General features: G+C 46.1%; 1 protein-coding gene across 2 annotated transcripts in view; it reads right to left on the reverse strand.

The window, feature by feature from the left end:
* LOC116519994 (pre-mRNA-processing factor 39-like) overlaps positions 1-13,681 on the reverse strand; it is a 28,104-nt gene extending 14,423 nt beyond the window's left edge. For both annotated transcript variants that reach the window (XM_032234120.1, XM_032234119.1), the window contains exons 1-6: positions 13,497-13,681; positions 10,427-10,737; positions 8,775-8,900; positions 6,492-6,610; positions 3,760-3,927; positions 1,366-1,564 (exon numbers count right to left, since the gene is read on the reverse strand). In XM_032234120.1, the coding sequence (XP_032090011.1) occupies positions 1,366-1,564; positions 3,760-3,927; positions 6,492-6,610; positions 8,775-8,900; positions 10,427-10,737; positions 13,497-13,581 (1,008 nt within the window). In that variant the 5' untranslated portion in view covers positions 13,582-13,681. The remainder of the gene's footprint in view (positions 1-1,365; positions 1,565-3,759; positions 3,928-6,491; positions 6,611-8,774; positions 8,901-10,426; positions 10,738-13,496) is intronic.
* Positions 13,682-14,523: the final 842 nt, after the last annotated feature.

Here is a 14,523-nt window from a genome sequence, read left to right on the forward strand (position 1 = left end):
CTTTGTATTTCATTTCATTTTAGATCTTAATTCTGAATTCTGAATTTTAACCAATAAAGGTAAAGTTAAAGGTTCCCCTGGCAGGTATGTGCTAGTCGTTCCTGACTCTAGGGGGCAGTGCTCAGATCCGTTTCAAAGCCGAAGAGCCAGCGCTGTCCGAAGACGTCTCCGTGGGCATGACTCAACGCCAAAGGCTCACAGAATGTTGTTCCCTTCCCACCAAAGGTGGTCCCTATTTTTCTATTTGCATTTTTTATGTGCTATTGAACTGCTAGGTTGGCAGAAGCTGGGACAAGTAACGGGAGCTCACCCCGTTACGCGGCGCTAGGGATTCGTACCGCCGACCTTTCTGATCGACAAGATCAGCATCTTAGCCACTGAGCCACCCTTGTCTTCCAGTATTTGATGGAGCGCCACAAAGAAGGGGGGGGGGTGTTTCAACTTATTCTCCAAAGCACCTGAAGGCAGGACAAGAAACAATGGAAGTTCTGCCCCAGGCAATGAGGGTCTGCTCGGGCAGCCAGTTAACTCCACGCTTAGGAATATCTTTCAGATCACATTTATTATCAGGCATCCTTAACAGCAAAACTTACAGTTCAGTGTTAAGATTCTTCTGACTTTCCGTGATCTGTCCCATCACGTAGTGTAAAAAGACATTAATTCCTCTAACCCATGCTGCTGGTGCACAGCTGCTTCTGGTAGAACCAAAGGCGATTCAGTGAGAGGTCGGTAATAAATCAATTTTCCCGGGCAGAGTACCCCGGTGCCCAATCAGGGAGCACAGATGTGGTCACATGTTATGGAACTACATTTCCCATAAGGTAGTTACATTTCCCATGAGGTAGTTTCTTAAAGGAGACAGCTCTTAATTCCTATATTAGCTATATACTGTTGGGGCAGCACAATGGATGTAAACTAATCAAGGAGAGAAGCAACCTGGAATTAAGGAGAAACTTCCTGACAGTGAGGACAATTAACCAGTGGAACTGCTTGCCACCAGAAGCTGTGGGGGCTCCATCACTGGAGGCTTTTAAGAAGAGACTGGACAGCCACGTGTCTGAAATGGTAGAAGGTCTCCTGCTTGAGCAGAAGGTTGAACTAGAAGACTTCTAAGGCAGTGTTTCTCAACCTTGGGGAATTCTGGGAGTTGAAGTCCCGACATCTTCAAGTTGCCAAGGTTGAGAAACACTGTTCTAAGGTACCTTGCAGCTCCCTTCTGATTGACAGACTGGTTACCTGCATTCTGATGGCTTTGTGATTTCGGCTACTGCCCACTCCCCTATCTCTGGCTCTGGGTTAGTTCAGCCTAGATTTGGATCCTGGAAAGAGAGGAAACGAAGGGTCCAAGCCAAGACATGGACTCACCAACGCCTGGATCCCCTCTGCGGCCTCCTGCTTGCTTTCCGCCTTTGGGGGCAGTTCTTCTCCAGGTGGTGCTTCCTCCTCGGCTTCCCCCTCCACCGTCTTGGGGGCCGTGTCGGAGGCCAACTTGGACTGCATCCACAGCAGCTCTTCCATGGAGAGAATGTCCACAGGCGGATGGCTGGACAGATGCTCCTTGAAGCTGCGTTGAGAAGGAAGGAGGGCTTCAGAGAAAGCGGCTACAGGTAAGTCCTGCTCATTTAGCGACCGTTCCAAGTTACAACGGCACTGGAGAAAGTGACTGGTGACTGTTTCTCACACATGAGCAGTGCACCATCCCTGTGGCCAAATGTCTATGGGGATTCTCAGCCATCCAGGTCGTGGTTGGCCCAAAGGTGCTTTTTTTTTTCAAGAGGCAACTGGTCTTATATACTACCATATTTTTCAGAGTATAAGACACACACCCCTAAAAGAGGATGAAAATGTGAGTGTGTCTTACACACGGATTGTAGCCCCACTCACCCACCGGCCCCACCCTTTGGCCTCTGCCTCCCAGCAATTTACCTCCTTGCAGTAAATGGGAAAATGGGGCTTGCGGGGGCTGCAGTAGGCTATACTATAGCAATAGCAGTTAGACTTATATACCGCTTCATAGGGCTTTCAGCCCTCTCTAAGCGGTTTACAGAGTCAGCATATCGCCCCCACAGTCTGGGTCCTCATTTCACCCACCTCGGAAGGATGGAAGGCTGAGTCAACCTTGAGCCGGTGAGATTAGAACCGCTGAACTGCAGATAACAGTCAGCTGAAGTGGCCTGCAGTACTGCACCCTAACCACTGCGCCACCTCGGCAATCCCTGCAGCCTGAAACAGCTGATGATCTGGAGGCCCTTGCTGAAACTGAAAGTGAAATTTGCTGCTTTCTCCACAAGGTAAATTGCTGGGAGGCAGAGGCAGACTTTTTTTTCTTGTGCTAATCAGGCTGTTTGCTGCAAGGAGGGAAGTCAACTATAAATGCCTATAAAATGTTCAAAATATTAGACTTATTTTTTAAAGACTGCTTTATTATTATTTTAGACAACTTAACAAAATGAAGAAGATTTTTAAAATAAATGCTTGCTCTGAAGAGAGGGCGAGAGGCATTGTATCTTCTTTTAAATAGCAGAGAATAACTATACTTCTAGAAAGCCACATCAATTTTAACAGCTTCTGTGCAAGTATAGTCTGATGTCTAATTAGACACTAACTCAATCATGGAGTAGATCTATTTAAATAATTGAGAGGAGTTAGTGTGACTACATTTAAGAAAACTTTCTGGCATTAATATACTGCCATAATGTACATTTCTCCAATTCTTTGCTATTTCTATGTGTCAGGCACACATGCACAGAAATACACCACAAACAGTATATATCATCTGTGCTGTTTGCTATTTGTTGCAAGGAGGCAGATTCCCCCCCCCTTTTCCTCCTAGGTGCGTCTTATACGAAAAATATGGTATTTCATTCATTAAACATGAAACTCAGTCAACTACCTGGTTTCCCAGATAAAAAAACCTCCTTGGATAATAAGCCCCATCGGGCTTTTGAGCACATGCACTAAAATAAGCTGTCCCCAAAAATATTGCAACACAGCAGCAGCCATGAGGTGACCACGCTCACTGTCTCCTGCACCTCAAATACAATAAGACCTCCCCGAAAATAAGGCCAAGCGCTTTTCCTCCCGAAAAGCACCTTATACTTCAGAGCGTCTTATACTCCGAAAAATACGGTGTTTTACAGTCCGCTTTGAGCGATTTACAGAGTCAGCCTTTTGCCCCCAACAATCTGGGTCCTCATTTTACCCACCTCAGAAGGACGGAAGGCTGAGTCAAACCTGACCTGGTCAGGATCAAACTGTTGGCAGATGGCAGAATTAGCCTGCAATACTGCATTCTAACCACTATGGATGGATGGAAGGAAGGACTTAGACTTATATACTGCTTCACAGTGCTTTTACAGCCCTCTCTGAGCACCTTGCATCCAACAATCTGGGTCCTCACTTTACTGCCCTTGGAAAGACAGTAACCACTGCGCCACCATGGCAAATAAGAAATAACATGAAACAAACTTGTACTCATTTGAACTACCTGGATTTCTTCCTGGTTTCTTGTGCCAGTTGCCAAGCGTCCAAATTTCGATCCTATGGATGTGGGGAAATGGCAACAATTGTACGTGTAAGATCTGTGAATGTGTAAGTCAGCTCTTTCAGTGTTGTTGCAACTTCGAACAGCCGCTGATTGAACGTTGTTAAGTCTACCTGTAGGATCTCTGCCAAAGGCTGGGCTGGAGAACCCCACTACAAAACCCGGAGACAGGGATGGCCCCCACAATTCAAATGCCCTCCAAGTCACGCACTTACTTTTCCCAGTGATGGCTGTACAGCTGGGTGGGAGTGGACAGCACCCTGTCATAAATGCCGGTGACGGACCTCAGGTCTCCCTGCTCCTTCTGCCATTCCACATACATCTCCCAGAGCTTGTCCGAACGGAAGTCGACTCCTGCGGCAGCCACAGCGGCCTCAAAAGTCCTGCAGAGAAGACAAGAGAATATTATTAACAGCTCCAATAGCTATTCCACTTTATAAGGCCTGGTAAGGCCCCACTCGGAATACTGCATCTAGCTTTGGTCACCACGATGTGCAAAAGATGTGGAGACTCTAGAAAGTGTGCAGAGAAGAGCAACAAAGATGATTAGGGGACTGGAGGCTAAAACATACGATGAACGGTTGCGGGAACTGGGCATGGCTAGTCTAGTGAAGAGAAGGACCAGAGCAGACATGAGAGCAGTCTTCCAATATTTGAAGGGCTGCCCCAGAGAGGAGGAAGGGGGTCAAGCTATTCTCCAAGGCACCTTTGAAGGCCAGAGAAGGAACAATGGATGGAAACTGACCAAGGAGAGATTCAACCTGGAAATAAGGAAGAATTTTCTGACAGAGAGAACAATCCACCCATGGGACAGAAGTTGCCTTCGGAGGTTGTGGGAGCTTCATCCCTGGAGGCTTCCAAGAAGACTGGACTGCCTTCTGTCAGAGATGGTGTAGGGTCTCCTGCTTGAGCAGGGGGTCGGACTAGATGACCTCCAGGGTCCCTTTCAACTCTGTTAATCTGAAGGACTAGGGGTGATAGGATGGTAGTCTTCCAATGTTTGAGGGGCTGTCACAAAGAAAAGTGGGGTCAACTTATTTTCCAAAGCACCCAAAGGCAGGACAAGAAGCAATGGGTGGAAACTAATCAAGGAGAGAAGCAACCTGGAGTTGAGAAGAAACTTCCTAACATTGAGAACAATTAACCAGGGGAACAGCTTGCCACCAGTAGATGTGAATGCTCCATAACTGGAAGCGTTTAAACTGGAGAGCCATTTGTCTGAAATGGTACTATAGGGTTTCCTTCCTGAGCAGGGGGCTAGACTAGAAGACCTCCAGGGTACCTTCCAACTCTGTTATTCTGTTAAATAGACCCAACAACGGAGTCTTGCATCTAAGCTTCACACCATAAGCCTGAAAGCCGGCTGGAGGACGTTGGGACGATGACCAGGGGAGTGTGAATTCTAGTCCTGCCTTAGGCAAGAAAGTTGGCTGAGGAGCTCCTTCTTTCCCAGCCCAACCCACAGGATTGTTATTGCGGGGCAAATAGGAGGAATATGGCACGTTAGATATGTTCACTGGCTTGAATTATAGCAATAGCAGTTAGCAATAGCAGTTAGACTTATATACCGCTTCATAGGGCTTTCAGCCCTCTCTAAGTGGTTTACAGAGTCAGCATATCGCCCCCACAGTCTGGGTCCTCATTTTACCCACCTCAGAAGGATGGAAGGCTGAGTCAACCTTGAGCCGGTGAGATTAGAACCGCTGAACTGCACATAACAGTCAGCTGAAGTGGCCTGCAGTACTGCACCCTAACCACTGCGCCACCTCGGCTCGTAATAAAGGCAGGATAAAAATGTAATAAATAAATATTTGAGGACGCTCAAATATTGGGAGGGTACGTTCAAACTCCTGGTTTCAGGACTGTTTGGGTACATCATGGAGGGAATTCCTGTCCCTTCTAGAGCTGTGCATACAGATAGTCCACAACAGTGTTTCTCAACCTTGGCAACTTGAAGATGTCTGGACTTCAATTCTCAGAATCCCCCAGCCAGCATTCGCTGGCTGGAGAATTCTGGGAGTTGAAGTCCGGACATCTTCAAGTTCCTAAGGTTGAGAAACACTGGTCTACAACATACCACCACAATTGAGCCCCAAACTTCTGCTGCTAAGTGAGACATTTTTTAAGTGAGTTTTGCCCCATTTGACAACTTTTTCTTGCTGCAGTTGTTAAGTGAATCACATCCGTTGTTAAGTTAGTGACATGGTTGTTAAGTGAATCTGACTTTGCTTGCAGGATCGTGGCTGTTCGTAAGTATGAACCAGTTGCCAAGCAGCTGAATTTTGATCATGTGATCCTGGGGATGTTTCAACGGCCGTGTGAAAAAGTGTCATCAGTCACTTCTTTCCAGGGCCATTGTAACTTCAAACAAACTGTCGTAAGTTGAGGACTATCTGTGTTTTTAACAGGATTAAGTGTCTATTTTCCTCTTCTGTTGGCTCAAAGGAAAAGAGGGCGAACCCTCTTTAAACTCGGTACAGAAGCAAAGAGTGAAGCGGAGTTTTCACAGCTTCAACCAACTGACCATACCTGGATGTGGAAGCTAAGCCAGTGTTTCTCAATCTTGGCAACTTGAAGAGGTCCGGACTTCAACTCCCAGAATCCTCCAGCCAGCATTCGCTGGCTGGGGAATTCTGGGAGTTGAAGTCCAGACATCTTCAAGTTGCTAAGGTTGAGAAACACTGAGCTAAGCAGTGCTGGGCCTGGTTAGTTTCTGGATGGGAGACCAACTGAAAATCTCAAGAGGTTTGAGAAGGAGCGTCCATAAAGTTAACAGGAGCTGAGCTTCTCCAAAAACCTATTTTCTATTTTTGTATTCAAAGCATCAAGAATCTCAAACAGGCCCGAGGGGCAGAAGTGACTTTGGGAGGGGGAAAAAATATCAACGGGAGGACGATTCCATGCCTTGGGCAACTCCTTGCGACTGTAAACCTGTCCTGCCACCTACCCGCAAATCTTCTGAGCTGAATCGGGCTGATTCATATCCAAGGTGGACTGGAGGAAAGTGATGTAGTGGATCCAGAGGTCCATGCTGAGAGGGATGGACTGCAGACCCCGCTGGAAAACCTGCAGGGGCAGCAGAGAAAATGAACACTTAGGGCAGAGAGGGCGAAGCTTTCCGGCACCGAGTGACCAAACCGGAACATGTGCATGCCTGGAACACCAGAATCCCAAAGACCAGCTGGCTGGCATTAGTATGCCTGGTTTTCTTGGCCGTTTTTGGCCTAAAAACTGCCTCCCCAAAACTGGCCTGGTTTTTTGCCATTTTTCGGGCAGTTTTCAGGCTGTATTCCGGAGCTCCAGCACCCGCAAAGATCAGCTGGCGATGGCATGCGCGCCCACAGAGAGGGCTTTGTGTGCCCCCTCTGACACGCGTGCCATAGGTTCGCCATCAGAGACTTAGGGGGCCTCCCCCCACTCCACTTGTGCAAAGAGGAATTTCTGAGAATGAAGGTTTTTTCCACGCTAACCTTTCATATCCCCATTTTTGCTCTACTACACAGCAGGGGCCGATAGAAGAGAACCAGATGCTATGGGACCGAGTACAGCGATACTAAATCATCATCATCAACAACAACAACAACAAAAGGCAAGCTTCTGAATTTTCCAGAACTCTTCTTCAGGCGGTTATAAGAGATGCCTAGAGTGAACATGGTGAGCATCCACAAGGGAAAAAGAGAAATGTTATTTTCCCTAGCTTTAGAATTATCTCTATCCACAAGATGCTCTTCTATTAGCCACAACGGCCATGCCCTCGGGCACCTCGGCTTAATTACTATGGCTCTACTCCAGAGAAGGGTTTCACAACCTTGGCGACTTTAAGATGAGTGGACTTCAGCTTCCAGAGTTCCCCCAGCCAGTTACTTCAGACTGGGGAATTCTGGGATTTGAAGCCCATCCATCTCAAAGTATGCTGGCTGGGGAATTCTGGGAGTTGAAGTCCACTCACCTTAAAACTTTCTGGCTGGGGAATTCTGGGAGTTGAAGTCCACTCACCTTAAAACTTTCTGGCTGGGGAATTCTGGGAGTTGAAGTCCACCCCTCTTAAAGCAGGCTGGCTGGGGAATTCTGGGAATTAAAGTCCACCCCTCTTAAAGCAGGCTGGCTGGGGAATTCTGGGAACTGAAGTTCACCCACCTCAAAACATGCTGCCTAGGGAATTCTGGGAGTTAAAGTCCACCCATCTTAAAGGCTGCTGACTGGGGAATTCTGGGAGTTGAAGTCCACCTCAGATCTCACAGGTTAGGTCTCCTCTGGATTGCATCTGCCAGCCAATGTCGGCTGGTGACTCCCCGGGGGAGAGCCTTCTCTGTTGCAGCTCCGGCCCTTTGGAACGACCTCCCCATGGAGATCCGGACCCTCACTACCCTCCCGGCCTTCCGCAAAGCCACCAAGTCCTGGCTGCTCCAGCAGGCCGGGGGGCTTGTGAAATATCCAGCCCCACGGAAATTGTGAATGTTGCGTATTTTTAAAGTGTTGTTTTGTCTACTTATCCCCCTCCCCTTGTTTATTGTGAGCCGCCCGGAGTCCTCCGGGAGTGGGCAGCATACAAGACAAATAAATAGACAAATAAACAACAACACCCGTCTGAAAACTGGCTGAAGGATTCTGGGAGTTAAATCCCACCCATCTTAAAAGTTGTTAAGGTTGAGAAAGATTTGTCCAGAAGTACACTGGGAAGTTTCCTTTCACATTCAAACCTGCTGATTTGTATGCTAAGAAAACACCGCTGTATCCAAGCACACACTAATATACAGGTAGGTCTTGACTTACAGTAATTGTGCCCAAAAATTTACGTTAAGCGAGGCATTTGTTAAGTGAGCTTTGCCCCATTTTACAGTTTCTTTCTTGCCACATTTGTTAAGCAAATCACTCCCACTAATCACACCGTTGTTAAGTGAGTCTGGCTTCCCCATTGACAGTAGGTCGCAAAAGGGTATATATCGCATGACCCTGGGACCTGAAACTGTCGTAAATCTGAGTCAGTTGCCGAGCATCCGAATGTTGCTTGGGGATGCTATAAGTGTGCAAAATGGTCGCAAGTTATTTTTTTTCTCAGTGCTGTTCAAAGAAGTAACTTTGAACGGTGACTAAATGAACTATTGTAAGTGAAGGGCTACTGGCTTGTCTCACTGAGTCACCGGGGTGAGCCCAGTTCTAATCCTGCCGCCTATCCTTGGTGGGTCAGGACAGGGCTGCGCTGTGCACAATCCCCTCCGTGACTAGGTACCTCCTCGGTCTCCTTGATGAAGTCAAAGCGCCTTTCCATGTCGGCATACTTCTTCCAGTAGCCGTAGCAGTAGGGGTACCTCAGGAAGAAGCTGTCAAAAGCTTTGCGGGCGGCGTAGATGTGATTCTGCAAGAGCCGTCAAGAGAAAAGCTTGAGTGGATTTGTCCTTTTTTTATAAAAGGTTTTTTTTATTTTATATTTTTTCAGCCTACAAATATTTCATCTTTCCTTAAAACAATGTGTCGCATGGGCACAAATATCTCCTTGCAACAGCTTTCAGCATTTACAACATCGTTCACATTAATATTAATTCTCTAGTCTTAAAATTGTAGTATATTAAACAATTGAGCATTTATTAACCTATTCATTGTCCTCTTAACATATCCTCTAATAAAAATACAACATTAAGCATAATTGTCTTCCTCATCATAATACTAATGGTTATCATCTTTTTTTAAAATAATTTTTATTGAATGTTTTAATCTTTAAAGACAAAAATGAAAACACCACAAGAAAAAAAAAACACAAAACATACATAACAATATAAAGTAATTATACGGCTTCCTGTATCGGCTTTTCTATTATCATCTTAGTTACACCTCTATCTTAACATATTTTCTATTATTCTTTAATCTTCTTTGATTTCCAATTTCCCTTTTTTCCCCTCTAACCATTGATAAAATACTTCCCATATCATATAGTATTCAGTTTGTTCGTTCTCTTTAATTCTTAGTGTTAATCTATTCATTTCTGCACATTCTAATATTTTCCTAATCACCTTCTGATCAAGAGGAATCTCTTCACTTTCTCCAATGTTGTGCAAATACAATTCTACCTGGAGTTGATACATGAATAATTGGCTTGGTTTTGAGAGGGATGCAGGAAAAATACAAAACACTGCAAACGTGCTAAGACTGCACGGGAAACTAAGATCAGAAGCCAAAATGTGGTTTAGCGTTACTGGCAGCCCTTGTTTAACAAAGCTGATTGGGATCAGATACTGCATTAAGTGATGTAGTCGTAAGTGGATAGTGGGGAATGGAAGGATTTATACTCCTTGCAGACAGCTGGTCATTTGCATCCTTTTAGAGCAGTGTTTCTCAACCTTGGCCACTTGAAGATGTCTGGACTTCAACTCCCAGAATTCCCCTGGCTGGGGAATTCTGGGAGTTGAAGTCCAGACATCTTCAAGTGGCCAAGGTTGAGAAACACTGTTTTAGAGGGTCATTGAGGCCACTTGGAGGTTTGTCTGTGTCCTCAGGGTCACCTTAGTGGTGCAAATGGGTGTGGAGCCTTCTTGGAACTGCTGAAAGGACACAGCTAAGTCTCCAAGTGGCCTCAACGGCCCCCTAAAAGGATGCAAATGACCAGCTGCCTGGAAGGAGTATCAATCCTTCCATTCCCCACCATCCAGCCAGAGCTGAAGAAGCTTCTTGGATGAGAAGCGAAACGTCTTCAAAGAAAAACCAGAAAGTCCAGTTGCCTCTTGAAAAAAAAAGGCACCTTTGGGTTAAAGCTTTTCAAGGAAAAAAAGAACAAGGAAGTCCAGTTGGCTTTTGAAAAAACCACCTTTGGGACAACCAGGACCTGGATGACAGAGAATCTGCATAGACAATCAGTTCATAGCTTTGGGCACTTTGGCTTCTTCCTACCTCCTGTTCCACATATTGCAACAATTCGGTCCATGCAGTGAAGTCCAGGGGGTTCTCTTGAGTGGCCCTCCAGTACCGCTCAAACTCCAGCGGGTAGGTGATGGAGAGGTCCTCCATGGGCTGGCTCAAGGCCATCATCATCCCCACGTCTGACGCAGGAGCCTGAGGGGTCTCCTCTCTGGCTGGCTCAGCCTGCAGGGCTGCTGTGTTGTCTTCCAGGCTATCTCCATTCAGCTCTTGCACCGGCATGGCCTCGTCTGGCTTGGGAGGACCATTGCTCTCCTGGTTCAGAACCACCTCTTCGTCAGTGCCTGCAAATCCGGGAAGAAATTAAAAGTTTCCCAGTATTAATTTTCATTTACTTGTTGGCTTCGTTCTACATCCTGAGGCTTCCTCCAGAGTTGAGGAGAACTTCCTTTTTTATTTTTATAAATTTTTATTCTAAACACATAAACACATCAACAAAAACAAACACATGACTTAAGACAACATAGGAACAAGAAGTTCCATCATATATCATACAGCAGTTCCGTATCGGTTTCTTTGCAGTTAGTGTTTTCCCTTCTATACATTTCTATCTTGCATTCATGGTCTCCTTATTCGTTATCCATTTTTATGTACAATTCTATACTTATTTATACATATCTATTTATAACCAAATATTGTTTACCTATATTGTGCTTTATATTCTTACTGTCATTTATTCTCTTACATACAATTATAGGTATACATTCACATAGTTATTCTTTTTCTTTGCCATTCTTATACTATTGTTATTCATTTAAAAGGTTATAATAAACAGTTTTACCATCCCTAGCGTCTGTTAGATTTATATGCCGCCCTTCTCCCAAGAACTCTGTTGTGACACCACCTTATTTTCTCTTTCTTTTCTCTCTCCCTTCCTTCCTATAGAGACGCAAATAGTCCTCTACTTAGGACCACAATTGAGCCCAGAATTTGTGCTGCTAAGTGAGAAATGTGTTAAATGAGTTTTGGCCCATTTTATGACTTTCCTTGCCCCATTTATTAAGCGAATCACTGCATATTAAATTAGTAACACGGTTGTTCAGCGAATCGCGCTTCCCCATTGACTTTGTCAGAAGGTCACAAAATGCAATCAGGTGACCCCGGGATACTGCAACCGTCATAAAAGTGGGACAGTTGTCAACCCTTCAAATGCCGGAGAATCAACCTCTGATAGTAAATCGTGTGATCACGAGGGTGTCATTAAGTATGAAAAATGGTCATAAATAAAGCCATGGTGGCACAGTGGTTAGAATGCACTTCTGCAGGCTACAACTGCTGACTGTCAGTTACCCACTGGTTCAGCAGTTCGAATCTTGCCAGGCTCAAGGTTGAATGATTCAGCCTTCCGTCCTTCCGAGGTGGGTAAAATGAGGACCCAGATTGTTTGGGGCAAGAGGCTGACTTTGTAAACTGCTAAGAGAGGGTTGTGAAGCACTGTGAAGCAGTGTCAGCTGCGATTTCATTTAATAATCAGGAAAGAAACCACTCAACTCCATTTGTTTGAAATCAAGTGTACTTTTACTAATTATAAACGAACAGTAGCAAAGCTAAGATGAATCTGGTTAATTAGGCGCGAAAGCGAAGAATATCATGTATAATTCAATCCCCTCCCCTTCGCACCCCAGTCCATAGTCCAATTATAATGCACCCAACTGTCAGGTGGGAGATAACTTCAAAAGACATCACCAGGATGGAATGCCAGACAGTTAACCTTGGCGGGAAACTCCCTTCCTCCACATGCGCAGTAAGATGGTCAGGTCAGCGTCTAGAATCTTCCTCCAGCACATCATGATTCCCCTCCCAAACACCATGCCCCCCCTCCCCGTTACAATGGCAGCCGAAGCAGCAGCAAAGCAGAGGCTGACATCCAGTATATAAGTCTAAGTGCTATAGCCCTTCCTTCCTTCCTCTCTAATTCTCCTCCTGTCTTCCAGAAGGCAGTATTGCACACTAACTCTTCCCACTGCCAGCAATTTGATCCTAACTGGCTGAAGGTTGACTCAGCCTTCTGTCCTTCTGCAGCTGGTAAAACGAGGACCCATATTGTTTGGGGGTGGGGGGCAATAGGCTGACTCTGCTTAGAGGGCTGTCAAGCACTGGGAAGCAGGATATAAGTCTAAGTTCTACTGCTATTCCTATGTCTGTCTACCCCATCCATCCATGTCTATCTTAGAGCTATGGTGGCACAGTGGTTAAGAATGCAGAATTGCAGGCTGACTCTGCCCACTGCCTGCAGTTCGATCCTGGCCGGTTCAAGGTGGCCTCAGCCTTCCATCCTTCCGAGGTGGGTAAAATGAGGACCCAGATTGTTGGGGGAAAGAAGCTGACTCTGTAAACCGCTTACAGAGGGCGGAAAAAGCCCTGTGAAGCGGTATGTAAGTCTAAGCGCTATTGCGATTTTCAATGCCTTTGTAACTTCAAATGGACAGTGAGTGAAGTGCTTTGAAAGTCAACAGTTTTAACTTCCTTAACGTACAGAGACAGGGAGAGGGGCGATCACCTCGCTTAACAGCCACAATCCCGTCATTAAGTGACTGCACAATTAAAGGGGAGCAAAAATGCCACCTCTCCTATTTCTAATGCTTCACAAAGACACATTCAATATTTAATATATATTTTTGCCTATTTAATTCTTCTGCCTGTTTTAATCTTTTTTTTGTCTCTAACTTTTGCCCATTTAATTGGGGGGTTTTTTTGGCCTCTTTAATTTATATGTCTCCCCGCAACCACCTCCCATTTGTATGACACCTCCACGCCCCCTCACGAGAACCTCAGTTGGCAGCTGGAGCCACGCAGGGCCGGGATCCAAGACAGTTGAGAAGGAGAGCCTCCCTGTTCAGGAGTAGTCTACCTTACACCGAAGTTCGGGAAGTTCCGCTTTCTCCCGCTAAAACAGGAGCCGGATCGGGGCCCTCCAGCCTCCCTGGGTCTCCCCAGAAACCCCCGTGGACCCCCTCCCATCCGGTGCCCCCCTCCTTCCTCCGGTATCCCGGCAGCGCCGCCGCCGTCCCCCGTTTCCACCCACCCCGGGTGTCCCTCTCACCGGTTTCCGCCCCTGGGAGCTCTTCGACGTCTTCAGTCTCGCCTCGGCCGAGGGCGGCCGGGGCCTCCTCCGCTTCCTCCGCCATCTTCGCCGCAACCGCCCGAGCGCGCCGCCTCCCTCAGGGATCCTCGTCGTGGGTCCGGCGAGGTCGCGCTGCGCCTGCGCGGCCCCAATGACCCGGATGTTGCCGGGCAGGAAGATGTCCTCCTTGGCGAATGGGCGGGAAGCTTAGGGCAGCTGCCATAGAGAACTCAAGGGTAGAGAGGAAGGTTTCCTGAAGGGGAAACCATAGAGATGGATGTAAGAGTTCGATCGATCGATCGATAAGAGGTAGATAGATAGATAGATAGATAGACAGACAGACAGACAGACAGACAGACAGACATGATAGATGGATTAGAGCAGTGGTCTCCAACCTTGGCCTCTTTAAGACTTGTGGACTTCAACTTCCAGAGTTCCTCAGCCAGCAAAGCCAAGGTTGGAGACCACTGGATTAGAGGATAGATGGATGGATGAGAGGTTAGATAGAGATAGATAGAGGAGGATATAGATAGAGAGAGATGAAAGGATAGATAAGAGATAGATAGATACATAGATACATAGATACATAGATACATAGATACATAGATGAGGGGATAGAGATAGACAGACAGATAGGTAGATAGATGTGAGGATAGATAGATAGATAGATAGATAGATAGATAGATAGATAGATAGATACCCTGTTTCCCCCAAAATAAAACCTCCCCGGATTGTAAGCTCAATCGGGTTTTTGAGGACATGCGCTAAAATAACCCCTCCAAAAATAAGTTCTCCCTGAAAATATTGCAACACAGCAGCAGCCATGAGGTTACTATGCTCGCCGCCTCCTGCACCTCAAAAATAATAAGACCTCCCCGAAAATAAAGCCAAGTGCTTATTTCAAGGGTCAAAAGAAAACAAGACCATGTCTTATTTTCAGGGAAACACGGTAGATGAGAGGATAGATAGATGAAAGGATAGATAGATAGATAGATAGATAGATAGA

The sequence above is a fragment of the Thamnophis elegans genome, chromosome 17 (assembly GCF_009769535.1).
Source record: "Thamnophis elegans isolate rThaEle1 chromosome 17, rThaEle1.pri, whole genome shotgun sequence".
In the NCBI taxonomy this organism is placed as follows: Eukaryota; Metazoa; Chordata; class Lepidosauria; order Squamata; family Colubridae; genus Thamnophis; species Thamnophis elegans.